At 42.4% G+C, this 18802-nt stretch overlaps 1 protein-coding gene across 6 annotated transcripts in view; it reads left to right on the top strand.

Moving 5' to 3' along the window:
• Window positions 1–1018: 1018 nt before the first annotated feature.
• LOC117998274 (zinc finger protein 260-like) overlaps window positions 1019–18802 on the top strand; it is a 64055-nt gene continuing 46271 nt past the window's right edge. For 2 of the 6 annotated variants that reach the window (XR_004675960.1, XR_004675963.1), the window contains exons 1-4: window positions 1019–1596; window positions 3088–3204; window positions 11303–11426; window positions 13909–14035. Coding sequence is in view for 1 of the 6 variants with exons in the window: in XM_034986994.1 (XP_034842885.1) it covers window positions 11403–11426; window positions 13909–14035; window positions 14301–14393; window positions 15081–16927 (2091 nt within the window). In the remaining 5 variants the exon portion in view is untranslated. Of the gene's footprint in view, window positions 1597–3087; window positions 3205–11302; window positions 11427–13908; window positions 14036–14300; window positions 14394–15080; window positions 17883–18802 lie in introns of those variants that run through there. The other 4 variants (XM_034986994.1, XR_004675961.1, XR_004675959.1 and 1 more) reach the window with 4 other exon arrangements.

Below are 18802 nucleotides of genomic sequence, written 5' to 3'. Positions count from 1 at the left end.
AGGCGCCCCATCTTTCTTTTTTTTTTTAATAAAGATTTTATTTATTTGAGAGAGAATGAGATAGAGAGAGAGCATGAGAGGGGGGAGGGTCAGAGGGAGAAGCAGACTCCCCACTGAGCAGGGAGCCCGATGCGGGACTCGATCCCGGGACTCCAGGATCATGACCTGAGCCGAAGGCAGTCGCTTAACCAACTGAGCCACCCAGGCGCCCCATAATTTTATTATTTTTAAAAAAGATTTTATTTATTTATTTGACAAAGAGAGCAAGGGAGCACAAGCAGGGGGAGCAGCAGAGGGAGAAGCAGGCTCCCCGCTGAGCAGGAAGATTGATGCATTGATCCCAGGACCCTGGGATCATGACCTGAGCCGAAGGCAGTCGCTTAACCAGCTGAGCCACCCAGGCGCCCGAGTTAAAATTTTATTTGAAAATATAAAGGGCCTAAAGAACAGAGGCTTGTAGAAAAAGACTATGGCAGGAGGCCTTGCCTTATCAGACTGTAAGACTCAGAAAGCTCCCGTGGCTAAAACATGGTGCTGGCGCAGGGATTAGCAAGAGAACAATTGGAACAGAACGTCCAAAATCAGAGCCATGCAGATGGGGACACTTGACTTAGGATGGAGATGGTTCGACCTAGCAGTGGGGAAATCGACTAAATAATGCAGCTGGGATCATTATCTACACAGCATTCACAAAAACAGGTGACCGGGCGGGCTGTGACTAACGAGGATACACAGGATCCTTCTTTAAAGTGCCCAGTTTATCTTGGGACGCGAGATCCAAGCAATGTTCTTTTGGCGTGGATCGCGGTTGCCAGTCTCTGGTCCACCGCCGTTCCCGGTCACGACGCACACATCCTCCTGTCGCCTCTGCTTCTTCAGATCCACTTCTACTCTCCTGATCCCCGTTTTCTTCGAACGTGCCTCCAGCGTCCTCGCCGCCCCCAGGTCCCTGCCCCCAGGTCCGCTCTTCGCTGTACGGATCCAGACCTTCCCACTATGGCCGCGCCCACCGAGCGGCGTCCGAAGGGCGACGAGACCGAGCGGGCGCAACCATTTCCGGCTCAGGCCTGGCCTGTGATTGGCTTAGCGCTCCGCTCGGGTCGAGAGCGATGAAGTCCTACTAAGCATGCGCGACGGCACTGCCAGGCGCTGCCAGGGCGGCAGAACCGGAGAGAAGTCTTGCAAAGAAGAGGAAGGATGGGTAGCATTTGCACCTTTCTGGTCTGGCCGGCCAGCTCCGGCCGCCTAGGGTGGCCATCTCGCTCTCCGTACGGCGCACGACCCAAGATGGCGGCGCCCGGCCCACAATGGCCGCCACCACCGCATCGCAACGAAATCGACGCGGCGACGCTGCCCAGCGATAAAATCCTAACCAGGGCCAGGATGAGGGTTTGTGCATTGATTGCTGACTCCAAAGTGCCGCTGATTCCGAGACTCGGGCCCCAAACCGGATGAGCGGAAGCGGAAGTGGCGTACGGAAGCTCGGGTTCCCACGGCGTGAGGTCGCGGATTCGCGGTCGAGGTTGGTTGGGTTTCTGCTAGGCGCTTTCGGAGCCCCGCACTGTGGGAGTTGTGCGACTCGAGATGCGGTTCGTGGTGGGTACTCGTGGGGGGTTACTGTTTCTGGGGGCTCCGGGGTCGGCAGGGGCGTTGGCGGAAGCCTGGGCTGGCGTTAGCGTTTAGAACGAGAGACCGTTCCTGCTGACCGCGACAGATGGGCTCCGGGTCGTGCCCCGGGCCGTACATGGAGGCGTTGGGAGAGCCACTGACCGGGGAGCCCGTCGGGGTCTGGTCGGTGAGGGAAGGATTGGGGGTCACCTGAGGTTCCTAGGGTCCGAGTGGGAGCATCCGAGGGGCCGATGATCCCTGTGGGGGCTGTGAATGGTGCGACAGCAAAGTGCAGGGTGTCCGTGGGAGAGGTGTGTGGGATTGGAATGCGAGGAGCCGCAGGGAGACCCTTGGGTGCGTGTATTGGGTGTTCCGTTTCCCAGCTTTTTGTGCTGAATTTTTTTTTTTAAGATTTTATTTATTTTTATTTGAGAGAGAGAGAATGAGCGACAGAGAGCACGAGAGGGAAGAGGGCAGAGGGAGAAGCAGACTCCCCGCCGAGCAGGGAGCCCGATGCGGGACTCGATCCCGGGACTCCAGGATCATGACCTGAGCCGAAGGCAGTCGCTTAACCGACTGAGCCACCCAGGCGCCCCATCTTTCTTTTTTTTTTTAATAAAGATTTTATTTATTTGAGAGAGAATGAGATAGAGAGAGAGCATGAGACGGGGGAGGGTCAGAGGGAGAAGCAGACTCCCCGCCGAGCAGGGAGCCCGATGCGGGACTCGATCCCGGGACCCCAGGATCATGACCTGAGCCGAAGGCAGTCGCTTAACCGACTGAGCCACCCAGGCGCCCCATCTTTCTTTTTTTTTTTAATAAAGATTTTATTTATTTATTTAAGAGAGAATGAGATAGAGAGAGCATGAGAGGGGGGAGGGTCGGAGGGAGAAGCAGACCCCCCCCCCCCCGCTGAGCAGGGAGCCCGATGCGGGACTCGATCCCGGGACTCCAGGATCACGACCCGAGCCGAAGGCAGTCACTCAACCAACTGAGCCACCCAGGCGCCTTTTTGTGCTGAATTTAAGCGTACAGAAAAGTCGAAAGAATAGCCCAATGGTTCACCCGCCATGAATAGATCGACGAGTTAAAACCGTGCAGTGAACACTTAGAATGTGTGTGCGTATCAGCGAGTGTACACGTGCGTTTGCACGCGCATGAAATCACGTTAGCCCTAGCTTTTCCAGTTAGCAGTAATCGCTCCTCGGATAAACCGCATTGGCTACGCTGCGGCCACCGCGCGAAGCTAGTACTAGCTTTTTATGTCCGTTCTGCTTCATGTTTGTGTGATTTGGCGTAAGGTGCTCAATTCTTTAATTCTCAGTTTTCCCATTCAAACACATTGGTGTCTGTCTCACAGGTACTTCTCAGGGCCCTAACTTCATGACCTCATCTAAACCTAATTACCTCCGGAAGGCTCTGTTCCCAAATACACATGAGTTTGGGGGCTGAATTTTTTTTTTTTTTTTTTTTTTAAAGTAGGCTCCACGCCCAAGGTGGGGCTTGAACTCACAACTCTGAGGTTAAGAGTCACATCCTCTACCGACTGAGCCACCCAGGCACCCCTGGAGGATACAAATATTAAGTCCATAACAGGTAGGTACTTGACAGAAGGTAGCTATTACTATTTAAATGTATACTTTCCTAATGGGAGTTTTTATATTTCAAACAATTCTGTTAACTTTTTAAATTAGATTTATATATAAACATACACATACATATTTTCTAACTATATGTATTTATGTTTCATATTAAATGGAGTTCTCTTCAGTTTTTGTATCACAATATCATTATATCCTTATCATCAATAAAAGCAGATAAAAATCACCTTAAACTATCTGTAATGTTTTGAAATGTATTTTTTTTTTTTAAAGATTTTACCCATTTATTTGAGAGAGAGAGAATGAGAGAGAGCACATGAGAGGGGGGAGGGCCAGAGAGAGAAGCAGACTCCCCGCCGAGCAGGCAGCCCGATGCGGGACTCGATCCAGGGACTCCAGGATCATGACCTGAGCCAAAGGCAGTCGCTTAACCGACTGAGCCACCCAGGCGCCCCTGAAATGTATTTTTAAACTGAATTATATTTTATGGATATTTTTCCTTTTTTAATGGGTAAAGTAGACTGGATTAAATGCGTATTTCAAAGGCTTCTGATTTAGTTTTACCAGACTCCCCAGTAATGTTCCATTATCTAATGCTTCCACACAGTGTGCCAGGTTTTTCTACATCTTTAGCAACAGTGGGTAAATCATCCTTTCATATTTAGAAAAAGTGATTAGCCTCAGCTTTTCTTTATAGTTTTGTTTAAAAAGGTCATATTTGATTATCTGAAAATGGAAAAGTCTTCATCCTTGTTCCATCTTCCTGGTCTCCTTCTAACCCTCCCAAACTTTGGAACTACTGTTCACAAATTAGTATGTATTATTCCTTTGACTTGTATAATTTTATCACATGTATATGAATATACTCTTAACGGTAGTGAGAGTACACTCTTTAGTTTTTCTAGTTTGTAAGTTTTATAATAAGGATATTATAATGTGGTCTTCCGTGCTTTTCTTGATTCAGTACAAGTCTGTGATTCATTCATCTTGCATGTTGGCTTGTTTCATTAATATGAATTTCATTGCATAAATACAATGTAGTTCATGCATCCATTCTCCTGCTGTCAGACATTTGTATTGTTTCTAGGTTTTGGCTGTTAAAAGTAGTGAAGTTCTGAAAAGTCTTGTATGTCTCACAGTCATTGTGAGAATTTGTGTAGTCTAGGCTAAATACCTAAAAGTATAATTTCTGGGATGCCTGGGTGGCTCAGTCGGTTAAGTGTCTGCCCTCGGCTCAGGTCATGATCCCAGGGTCCTGGGATCGAGTCCCACATCGGGCTCCGTGCTCGGCAAAGAGTCTGCTTCTCCCTCTGCCTCTGCTGTTCCCCCTGCTTGTGCTGTCTTTCTCTCTCTCGCTCTAACAAATAAATAAAAAAAAAATTTTTTTTTTTTAAAGATTTTATTTTTTTTTTTTGTCAGAGAGAGAGAGCACAAGCAGGGGGAGCAGCAGGCAGAGCAGGTAGAGGGAGAAGCAGGCTCTCTGCCAAGCAAGGAGCCCGATGCGGGACTCGATCCCAGGACCCTGGGATCATGACCTGAGCCGAAGGCAGACGCTTAACCGACTGAGCCACCCAGGCGTCCCACAAATAAATAAAATCTTAAAGAATAAAAATAAAAGTATAATTTCTGACACAAAGTAGATGAATTTTTATCTAGAAGGAAAAGCCAGATTGCTTTTGTACCACCTTACTCTGTCATAAGCAGTGTATAAAAGTGCCTGTTGATCCATAAGCTTTCCAACACTTAGTATTTTCATTCTTGCTTTTTGACCGTCTTTTGGGTATAAACATCATCTCATTGTGGTCTCCATATGCACTGTTCTCATTACTAACAGCGTTGATCATCTTTTTATATGTTTATTGGCCAATTTTATTTTTTTATTTACTTATTTTAATTTTTAAATTTCAGTATAGTTGATGCACAATGTTACATTAGCTTCAGGTGTACAACATAGTGATCCACCATCTTTATATATTACATGGGCCAATTTTAAAACTGAGAAGTTTGTCTTTACTCCACATATTTGGAATGCTCGTCTTTCGGTGGTTATTTTGTAATAAACAATTTGTCTGGCCTTTGTCCCCAGTTCCTGGGAAATAGCCTCTAAATTGTTGGAATGTCCTGAGTGACAGGAGTGTCTTTGTTATTCATGGTGGGTCTGTAGATAGCTGTGCCAGTGGGGTGACTCAGGATGGGGCTGTTTATGCCAGAAAGACCAACCCTGTGATTAGAGGGTTGAGGCTTTGAGCCTGGTGATACCAGCCCAACCTCCGAGATGGTAAGGGTGCTGGAGGTTCAGTCACATGGCCAGTGATAAGATCAATCATGCTTACTTAAAGAAATTCTAATAAAAACTATAGACGCTGAAGCTCGGGTGAGCATCTGTGGTTGGCAGTACCCTACATATTGTCACTCATAGATATGCTGGATGAGTAATGTGTCCCTGACTCCAAAGGGATAGGACAATGGAAGCTTCTGGTTTGGGAGGATCCCAAATCTCACTTACCCTATTGTCTCTCTCCATTTGACTGGTCATGATTTGTATCCTTTTGCTATAATGATATAGTTTTAAAATTATTTATTTATTTAAAGAATTGTATTTATTCATTTGAGAAAAGAGAGCATACGTCAGAGCACATGAGTTGGGGGAAGGGCAGAGGGAGGAGAGGGAGAAGCAGACTCCCCGCTCATCACGGAGCCTGAGTAGGGGTTCCATCCCAGGACCCTGAGATCATGACCTGAGCCGAAATCAAGAGTCAGATGCTTAACCCACTGAACAACCCAGGTGTCCCTCCTTTTGCTATAATAAAACTTCTGTCTTGCACACTTTCCCCCCAGGTAACTTGTAAATACTGTTTTTTCTCCCCCTTTTAAATCTTGTTGTTTGTTTGAATATGAAATTGCAATTAATGTTTATATTGATACTAAAGCAATTGCATAATGACAGTTTTGTTTCTTCTTTTCCAGTCTTCATTCCTTTATTTTTCCCATTTTATTGCTTAGGTTTTTATCTGTGGTACATTTTTGACTAAATGTTGAGAGAGAAGTTATCCCTGTCCCTAAGTTTAAAGAAATGCCATGGATTATTTTGTAGGTACTCTTCCTTGTCTATTTCTAGTTTAGTAATATATTTTTTTTTAATTGTCAGTGGTGGGGCACCTGGGTGGCTCAGTCAGTTGAGCAGTAGACTTTTAATTTCAGTTCAGGTCATGATCTCAGGGTCCTGGGATTGAGCCCCATATTGGGCTCTGCGCTCAGCAGGAGGTCTATTCAAGGACTCTCTCCTCCTCTTCCTCTACTCACTATCCTTGCATTCCTGGAATAAAGTCAGCTGTGTCTAGTATGATTCTTCCTGTATTTCGTTTTCTTAGTGATCTTCCTATGTATCAGTGGATGTGGTTTCTCAGTATTTTATTTAGGCTTTTTTTTTTTTTTTTTTTTTTTTTTTTTACGATTTTATTTATTTGCGAGAGAGAGAATGAGAGACAGAGAGCATGAGAGGGAGGAGGGTCAGAGGGAGAAGCAGACTCCCTGCTGAGCAGGGAGCCTGATGCGGGACTCGATCCCGGGACTCCGGGATCATGACCTGAGCCGAAGGCAGTTGCTTAACCAACCAGCCCCTTATTTAGGCTTTTTATAGCTAATTTAATAAATGCAATTGGCCTATAAATGTCTTTCTCATATTATCCTTGAAATCCAGTACTGTTTCCTTCAGTTGTCCTATAGCCTAAGACACAGAGTTGCATTTTCCTTCAGAGTTCTCAGCAGTGTGATATTGAGAATATGAAGCTGTGTTAATATATTTCTAGGGTGTCCTGGCATCTCTAGATTACTCTCTGTTAAATTTATTTTTCATAGCCAGAGTTAATTCTTTAACAGTCAGCACTGTTTAGAGTATGTAAGAGACCAGCTGAGTTTTTTGTGAAGATGAAGTCTCAACAAGAGATATGTATTTGAGATTTCAGTTGAGACTTCATTGCAGAGTTTAAGGACACACAAAGTGTGTGTCAGAGGCAGATAGCCTGTATTTGTTTTGCTTTTTGTAGGCAAGTTTAGCTTAATTGAGGTATAATTTACCTACAGTAACTCTTACCAGTTCTTCATGTACAAATTTGATGAGTTTGTCAAAGGTACACCAACGTGTAACCTCTTCTTGAATCAATACATAGAACTTTTGCATCAACCCCAAAAGTTCCCTGGTGTCCCCTTTCCATTTGAGACCATATTTCCATCCTCTGTTACCTCGTGATCATTTATGTGCTTTCTATAGTTACATGTATTCTAATACCTCATATAAACTGAGTTATACAGTAACTAGTTGTGTCAGCGGGAGTCCCATTCCCTGGCCTCAGGTCTTGGGTTCCGCCAAGAAAGAATTCAGAGCCAAACTCTTAAGCAAGCAAAGGTTTAATAGCAGTTTAAGCAAAAGTACATTCTTGAGATGGGAGAGCGAGCAGGCCCAGAGGTTGCAGCTGCACCCTGGGTCAGGGTTGTTTTTTCTTTTTGTGTTTGGATAGGTTATGGGTCATAGGTAGGGTGGTTTCTGACTGAGGTTGCAGCCAGTCATCTAAGGGACTCCATCTACTGGAGGAATTTTTGGCCTCATATGGTCCTTGTCGGAACTGTCATGGCAGCCATTCTCTGGGGAGGGGGTTAAAACCACAGTGTAAATGTATTATAATAAAGCTCCAGGTTACTGTAGGGCAGTGGTCATAGGGAAGAATGCAGGCATATCCCATGGGGCCTTTCCCAGGTGTTTGGAGCTTGGCCTCCTCCCTTTTACAATCAGAAATCACTTGTTCCACGCTTATATCTAGCTAACTGCCTACTCTGTCAGTCGCTTAGAATAATGCTTTTCATCTTCATCCATGATTTTGCATTTATCATGAGTGTATTCCTCTCCGCTGCTGAGTAATAATCGGTGGCACAGATATGCTGCAACATGTTCATTCCCCAGTTGATGGATGTTTTGGATTTTGGGGGTCGGTTTTGGATATTCTGAATAAAGCTGCAGTATGCATTCATGTACAAGTCCAAGTGGCTGTACCATGTTATATTTTTACCAGCAGTGCAGGAGAGTTCTTCTTCTTTACATCCTAGTCAGTACTTAGTAATTTCGGTCTTTTAAATTATAGCCATTCTGGGGCACCTGGCTGGCTCAATTGGTGGAGCACGGACTCTTGATCTTAGGGTTGTCAGTTTGAGCCCCAAGTTGGACCTAGAGTAGATAGATAGATAGATAGATTAAATTACTGCCATTCTAATGGGTTTGTAGCAATATTTTATTTAGGTTTTAATTTGCTTTTGTTGTGTAACCTAAAGCAGCTTTTTGTGTTTTTATTAGCCATCTCTCTACTTTTGGAGAGGGAAATGTCTGTTTAAACTTTTATTTCTTTTTTACTAGATTGTCTCTTTTGTGAAGTTGGAAAAGTTCTTTTTATTTTTTATTTTTTTAAGATTTTACCCATTTATTTGAGAGAGAGAGAATGAGAGAGAGCACATGAGAGGGGGGAGGGCCAGAGAGAGAAGCAGACTCCCCGCCGAGCAGGGAGCCCGATGCGGGACTCGATCCCGGGACTCCAGGATCATGACCTGAGCCGAAGGCAGTCGCTTAACCAACTGAGCCACCCAGGCGCCCTCTTTTTATTTTTTAGATAGAAGTCTTTTAGTCAGGTATGCATTTTTTTTTTTAAAGATTTTATTTATTTATTTGACAGAGAGAGACACAGTGAGAGAGGGAATACAAGCAAGGGGAGTGGGGGAGGGAGAAGCAGGCTTCCCACCGAGCAGGGAGCCCGGTGCGGGGCTCAATCCCAGGACCCTGGGATCATGACCTGAGCTGAAGGCAGACGCTTAAGGACTAAGCCACCCAGGCGCCCCATCAGGTATGCATTTTGTTAATATTTTACTCTAGCCTCTAGCTTGATCCTTCATTTTACAAGTGTCTTTTTTTTTTTAAGATTTTATTTATTTATTTAACAGAGAGAGAGAGACAGTGAGAGAGGGAACACAAGCAGGGGGAGCGGGGGAGGGAGAAGCAGGCTTCCTGCTCGATCCCAGGACCCTGGGACCACGACCTGAGCCGAAGGCAGACACTTAACGACAGAGCCACCCAGGCGCCCCTACAAAGTGTCTTTTGAATATCAAAAATTTTAGTACTGAGGATGCCTAATTTATCAGTTTTTTTTTCTTTCATTGTGCGTTTTGTGCCCTTTCAAGAAATCTTTGCCTAATCCAAGGTCCCTTAAAGTTTTTCTGTGCTTTCTTCTAGAAGTTTCACTGTTTCTTTTTTTAAGTAATCTCTACATCTAACGTGGGGCTTGAACTCACAACCCCAAGATCAACAATCACCTGCTCTACTGACCGAGCCCACCAGGCACCCCAACAGTTTCAATTCCTTTTTTTTTTTTTTATTTTATTTATTTTTATTTTTTTTTAAGATTTTATTTATTTATTTGAGAGAGAGAATGAGATAGAGAGCATGAGAGGGAGGAGGGTCAGAGGGAGAAGCAGACCCCCTGCCGAGCAGGGAGCCCGATGCGGGACTCGATCCCGGGACTCCAGGATCATGACCTGAGCCAAAGGCAGTCGCTTAACCAACTGAGCCACCCAGGCGCCCCCAACAGTTTCAATTCTTTCTTTCTTTTCTTTTCTTTTTTTTTTTTTTAAGATTTTATTTATTCACTTGAGACACAGAGATACAGAGAGGGAGAGAGAGAGCATGAGCAGGGAGAGAGGCAGAGGGAGGAGGAGAAGCAGGCTCCCCGCTGAGCCAGGAGCCCGACGTGGGGCTCGATCCCAGGACCCTGGGATCATGACCTGAGCCGAAGGCAGATGCTTAACCATCTGAGCCACCCAGGCACCCCAACAGTTTCAATTCTTAAATCTATAATCTATTGAGTTAATTTTGGTATGGGGTAAACATGAATATCCTATTGTTTCAATAGTGTTTGTTAAACATTTTATTATTTTTTATCATGCTCATGCTTGTCTCTAACTTGTTGAATATATGGAGTATATATAATAGCATTTTTGGTGTACTGGTCCACCAGGTCTCTACCTTTAGCCATTTTTGTCTGTTTCTCTTGCTTGATTTTTTCCGCCTAGCTATGGGTCATATTTCCTTGCTTCTGTGCATGTCTGGTAATTTTTGATTGGATGTCATATATTGTGAGTTTCATTTTGTTTGAAGGATTTTCTTTTAATTTCTTTAACTACTTTTGAGGTTGGTTCTGGGATGTAACCAAGTTACTTTGAAACAGTTTGATTCATTGGAGGCTTTCTTTTAAGCTTTATTAGGTGATGCCAAAAGAGTCATTTGTCTAGGATTGTTTTGTCCCCATTTCTGAGATAATATTCTCCTGAGACCTCTGCATTGCATGAGACCAGGCATATTAGAAGGTCTTTCCACCCAGGTTAGTGGGAACGCTTAACTGTTCCTGATCTTGTGTGAGCGCTAGGAATTGTTCCACCTGCTCCTTTCCAGTGGTCTTGGTAGTTTCCGAACAGCTCTTTAGTGCTGAGCCAGAGACTCAAAGGAACCAGAGTGAGTTTTCCCTCTCTTCTCTGGTTTACTGCCTGGCAAGTGTTAGTCATCTTTTCTTCCTCAGACTCTGAATTCTGTATCATTAACTCAGCAACACTGCTAGATTCTTCGGGTTCCTTCTCCCTGTGCTGTGGCCTAGAAAGTCTCCAGGCAGTGAGCTATGGCACATAAGGGTCTCACCTTGTTTCCCTTCTCCTCTGACTTCTGTGTGAGAAAATTGTTGTTTTAGACATGTTTCCTTTTTTTTTTTAAGTTGGTTAAGATGAAAGGATAGTTCATAATTTGGTAATTTTCCCTGGAATCAGAGATTCTATCAATTCCGAGGGTTTGTGTTTTAATCCTTGGTCCACCCATTACTGTGTGGCTTTTAGCTAGGTGCCTGACCTTTCCTTTCTTGGTTTTCTCTGAAATGGAATAATTACAGTCTACCCCATAGGATTGTGAGGGTTAAATGAGAAAAGAAATGCTTAAAACAGTTCCTTGTATATATAGGAACCTGCTTTTGTTATTATTTCCATGCCAAACAAATCTTTCCTTGAATCCTTAGATGCTGGCTTCCTAGAATGAGGCACTTCCTATAAAGGACAAAGTAGATCTCAAGTCTAGAAGTTCATCCTTGCTGAAGATACCCTTGATGAGACACCTGAATGCTGAAAATGACCAAGTCCCAGGTGAGCTGTTTATTTCCCAGATTTCTAGATGTTTATAAAAATGTATACAATCTGATGGATGCCAGAGTTGGTAAGGCGGTGGGGGGATGGGCAAAATGGGTGAAGGGGAGTGGAAGATACAGGCTTCCAATTATGGAATGAATGAACCATGGTACTAAAAGATACAACATAGGGGGTACCTGGGTGGCTCAGTTGGTTAAGCAACTGCCTTCGGCTCAGGTCATGATCCTGGAGTCCCGGGATCGAGTCCCGCATCGGGCTCCCTGCTCAGTGGGGAGTCTGCTTCTCCCTTTGACCCTCCCCCATCTCATGCTCTCTCTCTCTCATTCTCTCTCTCAAATAAATAAATAAAATCTTTTAAAAAATAAATAAAAGATACAACATAGGAAATATAATCAATGATATTGTAATAGTGTTGTATGGTGACAGATGGTAGCTACATTTGTGGTCAGCATGACTATAGACTTGTTGAATCACTATATTGTACACCTGAAACTAATGTAACATCGTGTGGCAACTATAGTTAACAATTTAACAAATGTATACAATCAAAGTGAATGATATATGTAAATCTGTTGCAGCTGGGAGAAATGTGCTTCGACTGGGAAACAATAATGATCTGGAGTAGCCAGTCAGGAAGGGAGTACTGTCTTAACCTGTATATCTCATGTTGCCAGGTGCTAACAATTGGAACACTGCCACATAGGTGGCAGGATCCAGAGCTGAGTTGCAGACATTTCTGTGGTAATACTGGAAACCATCACAGAAGAAGAAAAACATGTTATAAGATTTACTTTGTATATAAGGAGGAGGCACATGGCCTTTCTGAGTAAATATTTCCCAGAGATTAAATGTGAAGAAGTGTCTTTGATGGGTCTTCCTCTTCTGTTTTTCTCCAGAGTATGGACCCAGTGAATGGTCATCTTCCTAAGGAAATGTGGGAGATATAAAAGGCATAGCTAGAAAACTTTAAAAATCTCTTCTTAGCTACAAAGAGAAGAGTAATTTTTACCTAAGGGTCTTTGTGTAGATCATTGTGTGAACATATGTAAAGTGTTTAGAACAATATACAGCACATAGTAAGAGCTCTGTTTTTGCTTTTATGACTATCATGATTTAATATGTAGCACAATTTCTAAAAGGCAGTTCTGAGCATAACATACTTTTGTATACGAAAAACACTGTAGCATCTACCAAGTGTCTGCACGAAATGTGTACACTTACTCCAAGTTCTGTTGCTGCCTGTACCCTATTGAACTTCTTGCAGTTCCTTGAACCCAGCCTGGTATTTAACGTTTTTAACACATGCTTCCTCTGGAAGACCCACAGCTCCCATGTCTTCCAGCACTTACTGTGGAACACACCACTAAATGTGCTGCACCTCTTCCAGCTTGACCTCTTCTTCAGAACTATTAGTTCCTCACCTACTTGTGCCCATATTTTAACTTGAGTATACATCTGTTGTAACCCTTGTTAAACCATAATGTCTTGCCGTATATGAACTCTGTAAAGGAGTGTACTTGCCACTCTGCAAGATCAGAAGCTACCTGAAGTCAGGACTATGCTTTGTTTCCTTTTTTATTGCAATGTATAGTAGGTAACATTAAATGCTCCTGGGGCGCCTGGGTGGCCTAGTTGGTTAAGTGGCTGACTTTGGCTCAGGTCATGATCTGGGTCCTGGGATTGAACCCCACGTCGGGTTCCCTGCTCAGCGGGGAGTCTGCTTCTCCCTCTCCCTCTGCCCCTCCGACAGCTCGTGCTCTCTCTTTTATAAATAAATAAAATCTTAGGGAGAAAAAAAACCAAAAAAACATCAAATGCTCCTAAGGTCGGTTGCAGATGGTTTTTAGGTGAAGTGTTTTGTTGTTTTTTTTTTTAAGATTTTTAAAATTTAATTGACAGCGAGAGAGGGAACACAAGCGGGGAGTGGGAGAGGGAGAAGCAGGCTTCCTGCTGAGAAGGGAGCCCGATGCGGGGCTCGATCCCAGGACTCTGGGATCATGACCTGATCTGAAGGCAGACGCTTAAAGACTGAGCCACCCAGGCGCCCCTAGGTAAAGTTTTAACATTTTACATTGGGTGAATGAATGAGTGACGAAGTGAATGAAGACTGCAGAAAGGAGGGGTGCCTGGGTGGCTCAGTCAGTTAAGCATCCAACTCTTGGTTTCAGCTCAGGGCTATGAGATAGAGTCCCGCATCAGACTCTGTGCTCAGTGGCGAGTCTGCTTGAAATTCTCTCTCTCCCTCTCCCTCTGCCCCTCCTTTGATTCTCTCTCTCAAATAAATCTTTTTTTTAAAAAATGCAGAAAGGATTGTTTTAATGGATTTATTAGTGCACAAAGTATAAATCAAAACTAGATATAAAGAAATAACTTGTTTATAAATTTCTATAGTAAAAATAATCAGAATAATATCCTATATATCTTCTATATTTTATTCCATTATATTAACTCTAGATTAAAAAGGATTATGTTATTACAGGGCTTGTTGTCATTCAGTGATGTGGCTGTGGATTTCACCTGGGAAGAATGGCAGCTACTAGATACTGTTCAGAGGAACCTCTACCGGGATGTGATGTTGGAAAATTATAGCAACCTAATGTCTTTGGGTAAAGACAACTTTCCTAAATATCTCAGCATGAGCCCATTAATTGCCTGGTTTTTTTTCCCCATTGACATAATTTATGGGTACTCTGATATCCTTACTGATTTTGGAGTTGTATGGTGGTAGAACTTATTTTATGACCAAATAGTGATGGTACTTACTTTCATTTTCTGAATGAAAAAGTTTCCATTTTGCTGAGATTCCCTGAAATGGAATTTTTCATCATAGGCCCTAACACTGCTCAGTTCTCTGGGATTGCCTCTTGACAGGTTATCAAGCCACTAGGCCAGAAGCAACGGTCCCCTTGGAGAAAGGAGAACAAGGAATGCTAGAGAGAGAATTCCCAAGTCAGTGTAGTCCCGGTGAGTACACCAGTCCAGTGGGAGTTAGTGGAAGCCAAGTGACAGTTGATCATCGGTGTGTTGGGCCCTTGTTATTTTAATATTTTTTCTCATAGTGTCTGAACCTTAAGAGGTGACTTAGAGCAAGTGAAAAGAGGTCATCAGTGTGAATGGTGCTTCCTTCTCTCACCATATATGATTCATATGCTAGCCGCCTAGCAGAAGGTGTACCTCCTTTTATCTACTCGGGGTCAGATCTTGGCCTGTTTCATTTGGTCTTTCCTTTTTGGCTTAGTTGTTCTTTTGCAGGTCGTGAGACACAGGCTGCCTTCCCCACATCTTATCCATATTCACATAGCTTTTCTATTATGCTTTCAGATATTCATTGATTCCCTCCAGAGTTTGAGGATACCATGTCTTCAGTTCATTACTTACTGTTTCTCTTATTGAATACCTCTGACTTAACATTGTGCACCTGCTGTATCACTTTCTCCATTCTCTTTGGATATTGACTTGAGATTCCATCCCCCCCCCCACCCAATTTCATAATGGTAGGATTCATTGATTTTTTTCCCCTAGAAGTAATGTGGCAAGTTTAGGGTTAGTATCAGGAAAATATTGAGAAGGATGAATCTGTGGAGGGGAATAATGAAAACAATGCATTGGGAAAAATATTTTCTCTGAGCAAAAACTTTGTTTCTTTTGTAGAAAGACCCCTTCAATGTTTCTCAAAAGGAATACGTTTGAAACAAAAGTCAGATTCAAAATTTCAGAGTAAAAACTATGCAGAAATGACTTCTGTTGAATTAAACAGCCATGGGAAACCATTTTTCCATACTCTACATGAAACCTGCCATACTCAGGCCCAGTACAGTGAACATAATTTCTGTGTGAAGACTTTCAGCATGGTGAAAAATCTTAAAAGACATCATAGAATTCACACAGAAGGGAAACCTTATGAATGTAGTGAGTGTCCAAAATCCTTCAGGTATAAGTCAAAGCTCATAATACACCAGAGAACTCATACAGGAGAGAAGCCGTACAGATGCCCTGAATGTCAGAAAGCTTTCAGTACAAAATGTCATCTCACTCTACACCAGAGAACTCATACAGGAGAGAAACCTTATGGATGTATTCAGTGTCCAAAATCTTTCAGAACAAAGTATCATCTCATTCTACACCACAGGACTCATACAGGAGAGAAACCCTATGAGTGCAAAGAGTGTGGAAAAGCTTACAGGGAGAAGACAAAGCTCAGATTGCATTGCAGAACGCATACAGGAGAGAAACCTTTTGAGTGTAGTGACTGTGGGAAAAGTTTTATGCAGAAGTCAAACCTGATTATCCATCAAAGAACTCATACAGGAGATAGACCCTATGGATGTAGAGAATGTGAGAAGACCTTCTGTAGTAAGTCTCAGCTTGTTGTTCACCAGCGAACTCATACAGGAGAAAAATCGTACGAATGCAAGGAATGTGGGAAAGCCTTCAATAAAAACTCGCATCTCCTGACACATCAGAGAATTCATAGAGGAGAGAAACCTTATGAATGCAGTGAGTGTGGAAAAGCTTTTGTATGCACATCACAGCTTATTGTACATCAGAGAAATCATACAGGAAGAAAACCTCATGAATGCAAGGAATGTGGGAAAGCCTTCAATAAAAAGTCACACTTCATAACACATCAGAGAATCCATACGGGAGAGAAGCCTTATGAGTGCAGTGAATGTGGAAAAGCTTTTATAGACAATTCACAGCTTATTGTTCATCGAAGAACTCACACAGGAGAGAAACCTTATGAATGCAAGGAATGTGGGAAAGCCTTTAATAAAAAGTCATCCCTCATAACACATCAGAGAATTCATACAGGAGAGAAGCCTTATGAATGCAGTGAATGTGGAAAATCTTTTATAGACAAGTCACATCTCATTGTCCATCAGCGAACTCATACGGGAGAGAAACCCTATGAATGCAGTGAATGTGGAAAAGCTTTCATACGAAAGGCAATGCTCATTGTTCATCAGAGAACACATACAGGAGAAAAACCCTTTGTATGTCTTGAATGCCAAAAAGCCTTTAGCAGTATGGCAATGCTCAGTAGACATCAGTTGATTCATACAGGAGAGAAACCCCATGGATGCAATGAATGTGGAAAAGCTTTCCGCCAAAAAAGCCATCTTATTATCCATCAACGGTGCCATACTGGAGAGAAACCCTATGGATGTGTTCCATGTGGTCAGATCTTCAACCAGAAGTCCCAGCTCATTAGACATCAGAGACGCCACACAGGAGAGAAACCATATCAGTGCACTCAGTGTGGAAAAGCCTTTTTTGAGAAATCATACCTCAGTGTCCATCAGAGAAGTCACGCAGGACAGAAACCTTATCAGTGTAATGAGTGTGGGAAAACGTTCTCTGTTAAGTTCTTCCTCACCTCACATGAGGAAATTCATACAGGAAAGAAATTTCAGGAACACAGTGAGCACTGTAAAGACTTTAGTGAGATGTCACATCTCACTGAATACAAGAGAAATCACACAAGACACACCCTATGAATGCTGTGAAAGTTAGGATACTTTTGGTCGGTGTCAGTTTCAGAAAACTTATCCAGGAGAGAGATCTTTTAAGTGCAGTGAATATAAGAAAATTATCTACCACTAGTGTAGCCTCATTTCATTGGGGAAAGGCATATGAATGAGGTGAAAAGTCAAAATCTTTTCTTGACACGTGAAATCCTGTTATACATCACACAGAAGTGGAACCTGAGTGCAACAAATGTTTTTGATGGGTCATCCTCTAATAGTTTTCACCGAGGGAAAAAAAAAAAAAAACTCACAAATGTGAAATCTGGAATGCTTTCCAAACAAATGATCACACCAAAGAAAATAGAAGACTGAAGACTTGCGATGAGGAATGCCTCTGGCATGAAGTCTAAACTTACAATGCATCAGATAACACTTAAGAATTAGTGTGGTGTAATGATGCTGGGAAAGGTTGCTTACATATAAACTTTATAACAGAAATTTCGTTCCTGTCACATTGACATTTATTTATGGAAAATATAACATGAAGTAGTCAGAAAGAGCAAATAACTTCTGTATGCCAAAGGACACTTTGTTTCATATTTGAATATATTGGATAGTCAAAACAGTAAGTTAAGAATGGTCCCAGATGAATGTATTTGTTTTGTGTCTGAGTATTTTTGTAGCACATGTATATAGTAATTTTCAGGTTTCATAAGATCATGAAAGAAAGTTGTATACCACAAAATTGTTTGTAATGTGTAGTATCCATCAAGAAATGCCAACATTGTACATTTTTTAATATATAAATTGCAAGGGAAGTAATTAGGCTTAAGATTAAGACCTTTTTAAAAATTCTTTACTGGTATAACATAGTGGGTCTGGTAATAGTTTTAGCCCTTTGGAATAATAAATTTTTTGAAACAAATTGTCTTCTGGTTGTCACTCAGAAAAAATAAATGCATTAAAAATAGTGAGATTTGGGGCACCTGGCTGGCTCAGTCAGTGGAACATGTGACTTTTTTTTTTTTTTTTTAAGATTTTATTTATTTATTTGAGAGAGAGAGCATGAGCCGGGGAAGGAGCGGAGAGAGAAGCAGGGTCCTCACTGAGCAGGGAGCCCAACGTGGGGCTCGATCCCAGGACTCTTGGAACATGACCTGAGCCAAAGGCAGATGCTTAACCAACTAAGCCACCCAGGCGCCCTGAGCATGTGACTCTTGATCTTGGGGTTGTGTCAGTCCCACATTGGATGTAGAGATTACTTAAAAATCTCTTTAAAAACTATTGAGATTTAAGGGTGATGAGTAATCACACGTCTTCTGTCCCTGAGTTCTGAAAAACTGGAAGCAGCTGCTATTTTCAAAGAAATGAAAACAGCAGATGCACAGGGGAATGTCTTGTACTACCAACAGGCTAACCCAAACAGAAAAAGGAAGTGAGCACAGACTATATCTGTTTATGAGGGACCTCATAATCCTTTGGTAAGGCAGCACAGCAACTAATAACTATAATTAATAGTAATTAAAATACATATTAATAAAAGTTAATTCACTCTATTGACATTAATTTACTCTGTTGCTGTGAGGTAATTATAGTCAAAGTGTAGTAAACTTCAATAAAGACGATAGGCAAAAATAATCCTATCATTTTAAGAATTACATAGACTTGAACTACATGACAACAGCAGCATGTAAATTGCAAGAGGTATCCTGTATTAAAGTGTTCTAAAGTACTTTCTATTTTCCTAAAGAAGTATAAAGTTGTTAACTTTTGAGTGTTAAGAATGCATGTTATTATGGTAAGGATGCACGTTCAATCATTAAGGAAAATAAAGTAATCATTAAGGGAATAGGAGCAGGGTATGTATCTTCCAAACTAGTCAAAGGCAAAGATAAAGAGCAAAAA

The sequence above is a fragment of the Mirounga leonina genome, unplaced genomic scaffold, assembly GCF_011800145.1.
Source record: "Mirounga leonina isolate KUSES-001 unplaced genomic scaffold, KU_Mleo_1.0 Mir_376, whole genome shotgun sequence".
NCBI lineage: Eukaryota > Metazoa > Chordata > Mammalia > Carnivora > Phocidae > Mirounga > Mirounga leonina.
The sequence above is the reverse complement of the archived record's forward strand: the minus strand, read 5'-3'. Positions and strand labels throughout refer to the sequence as shown.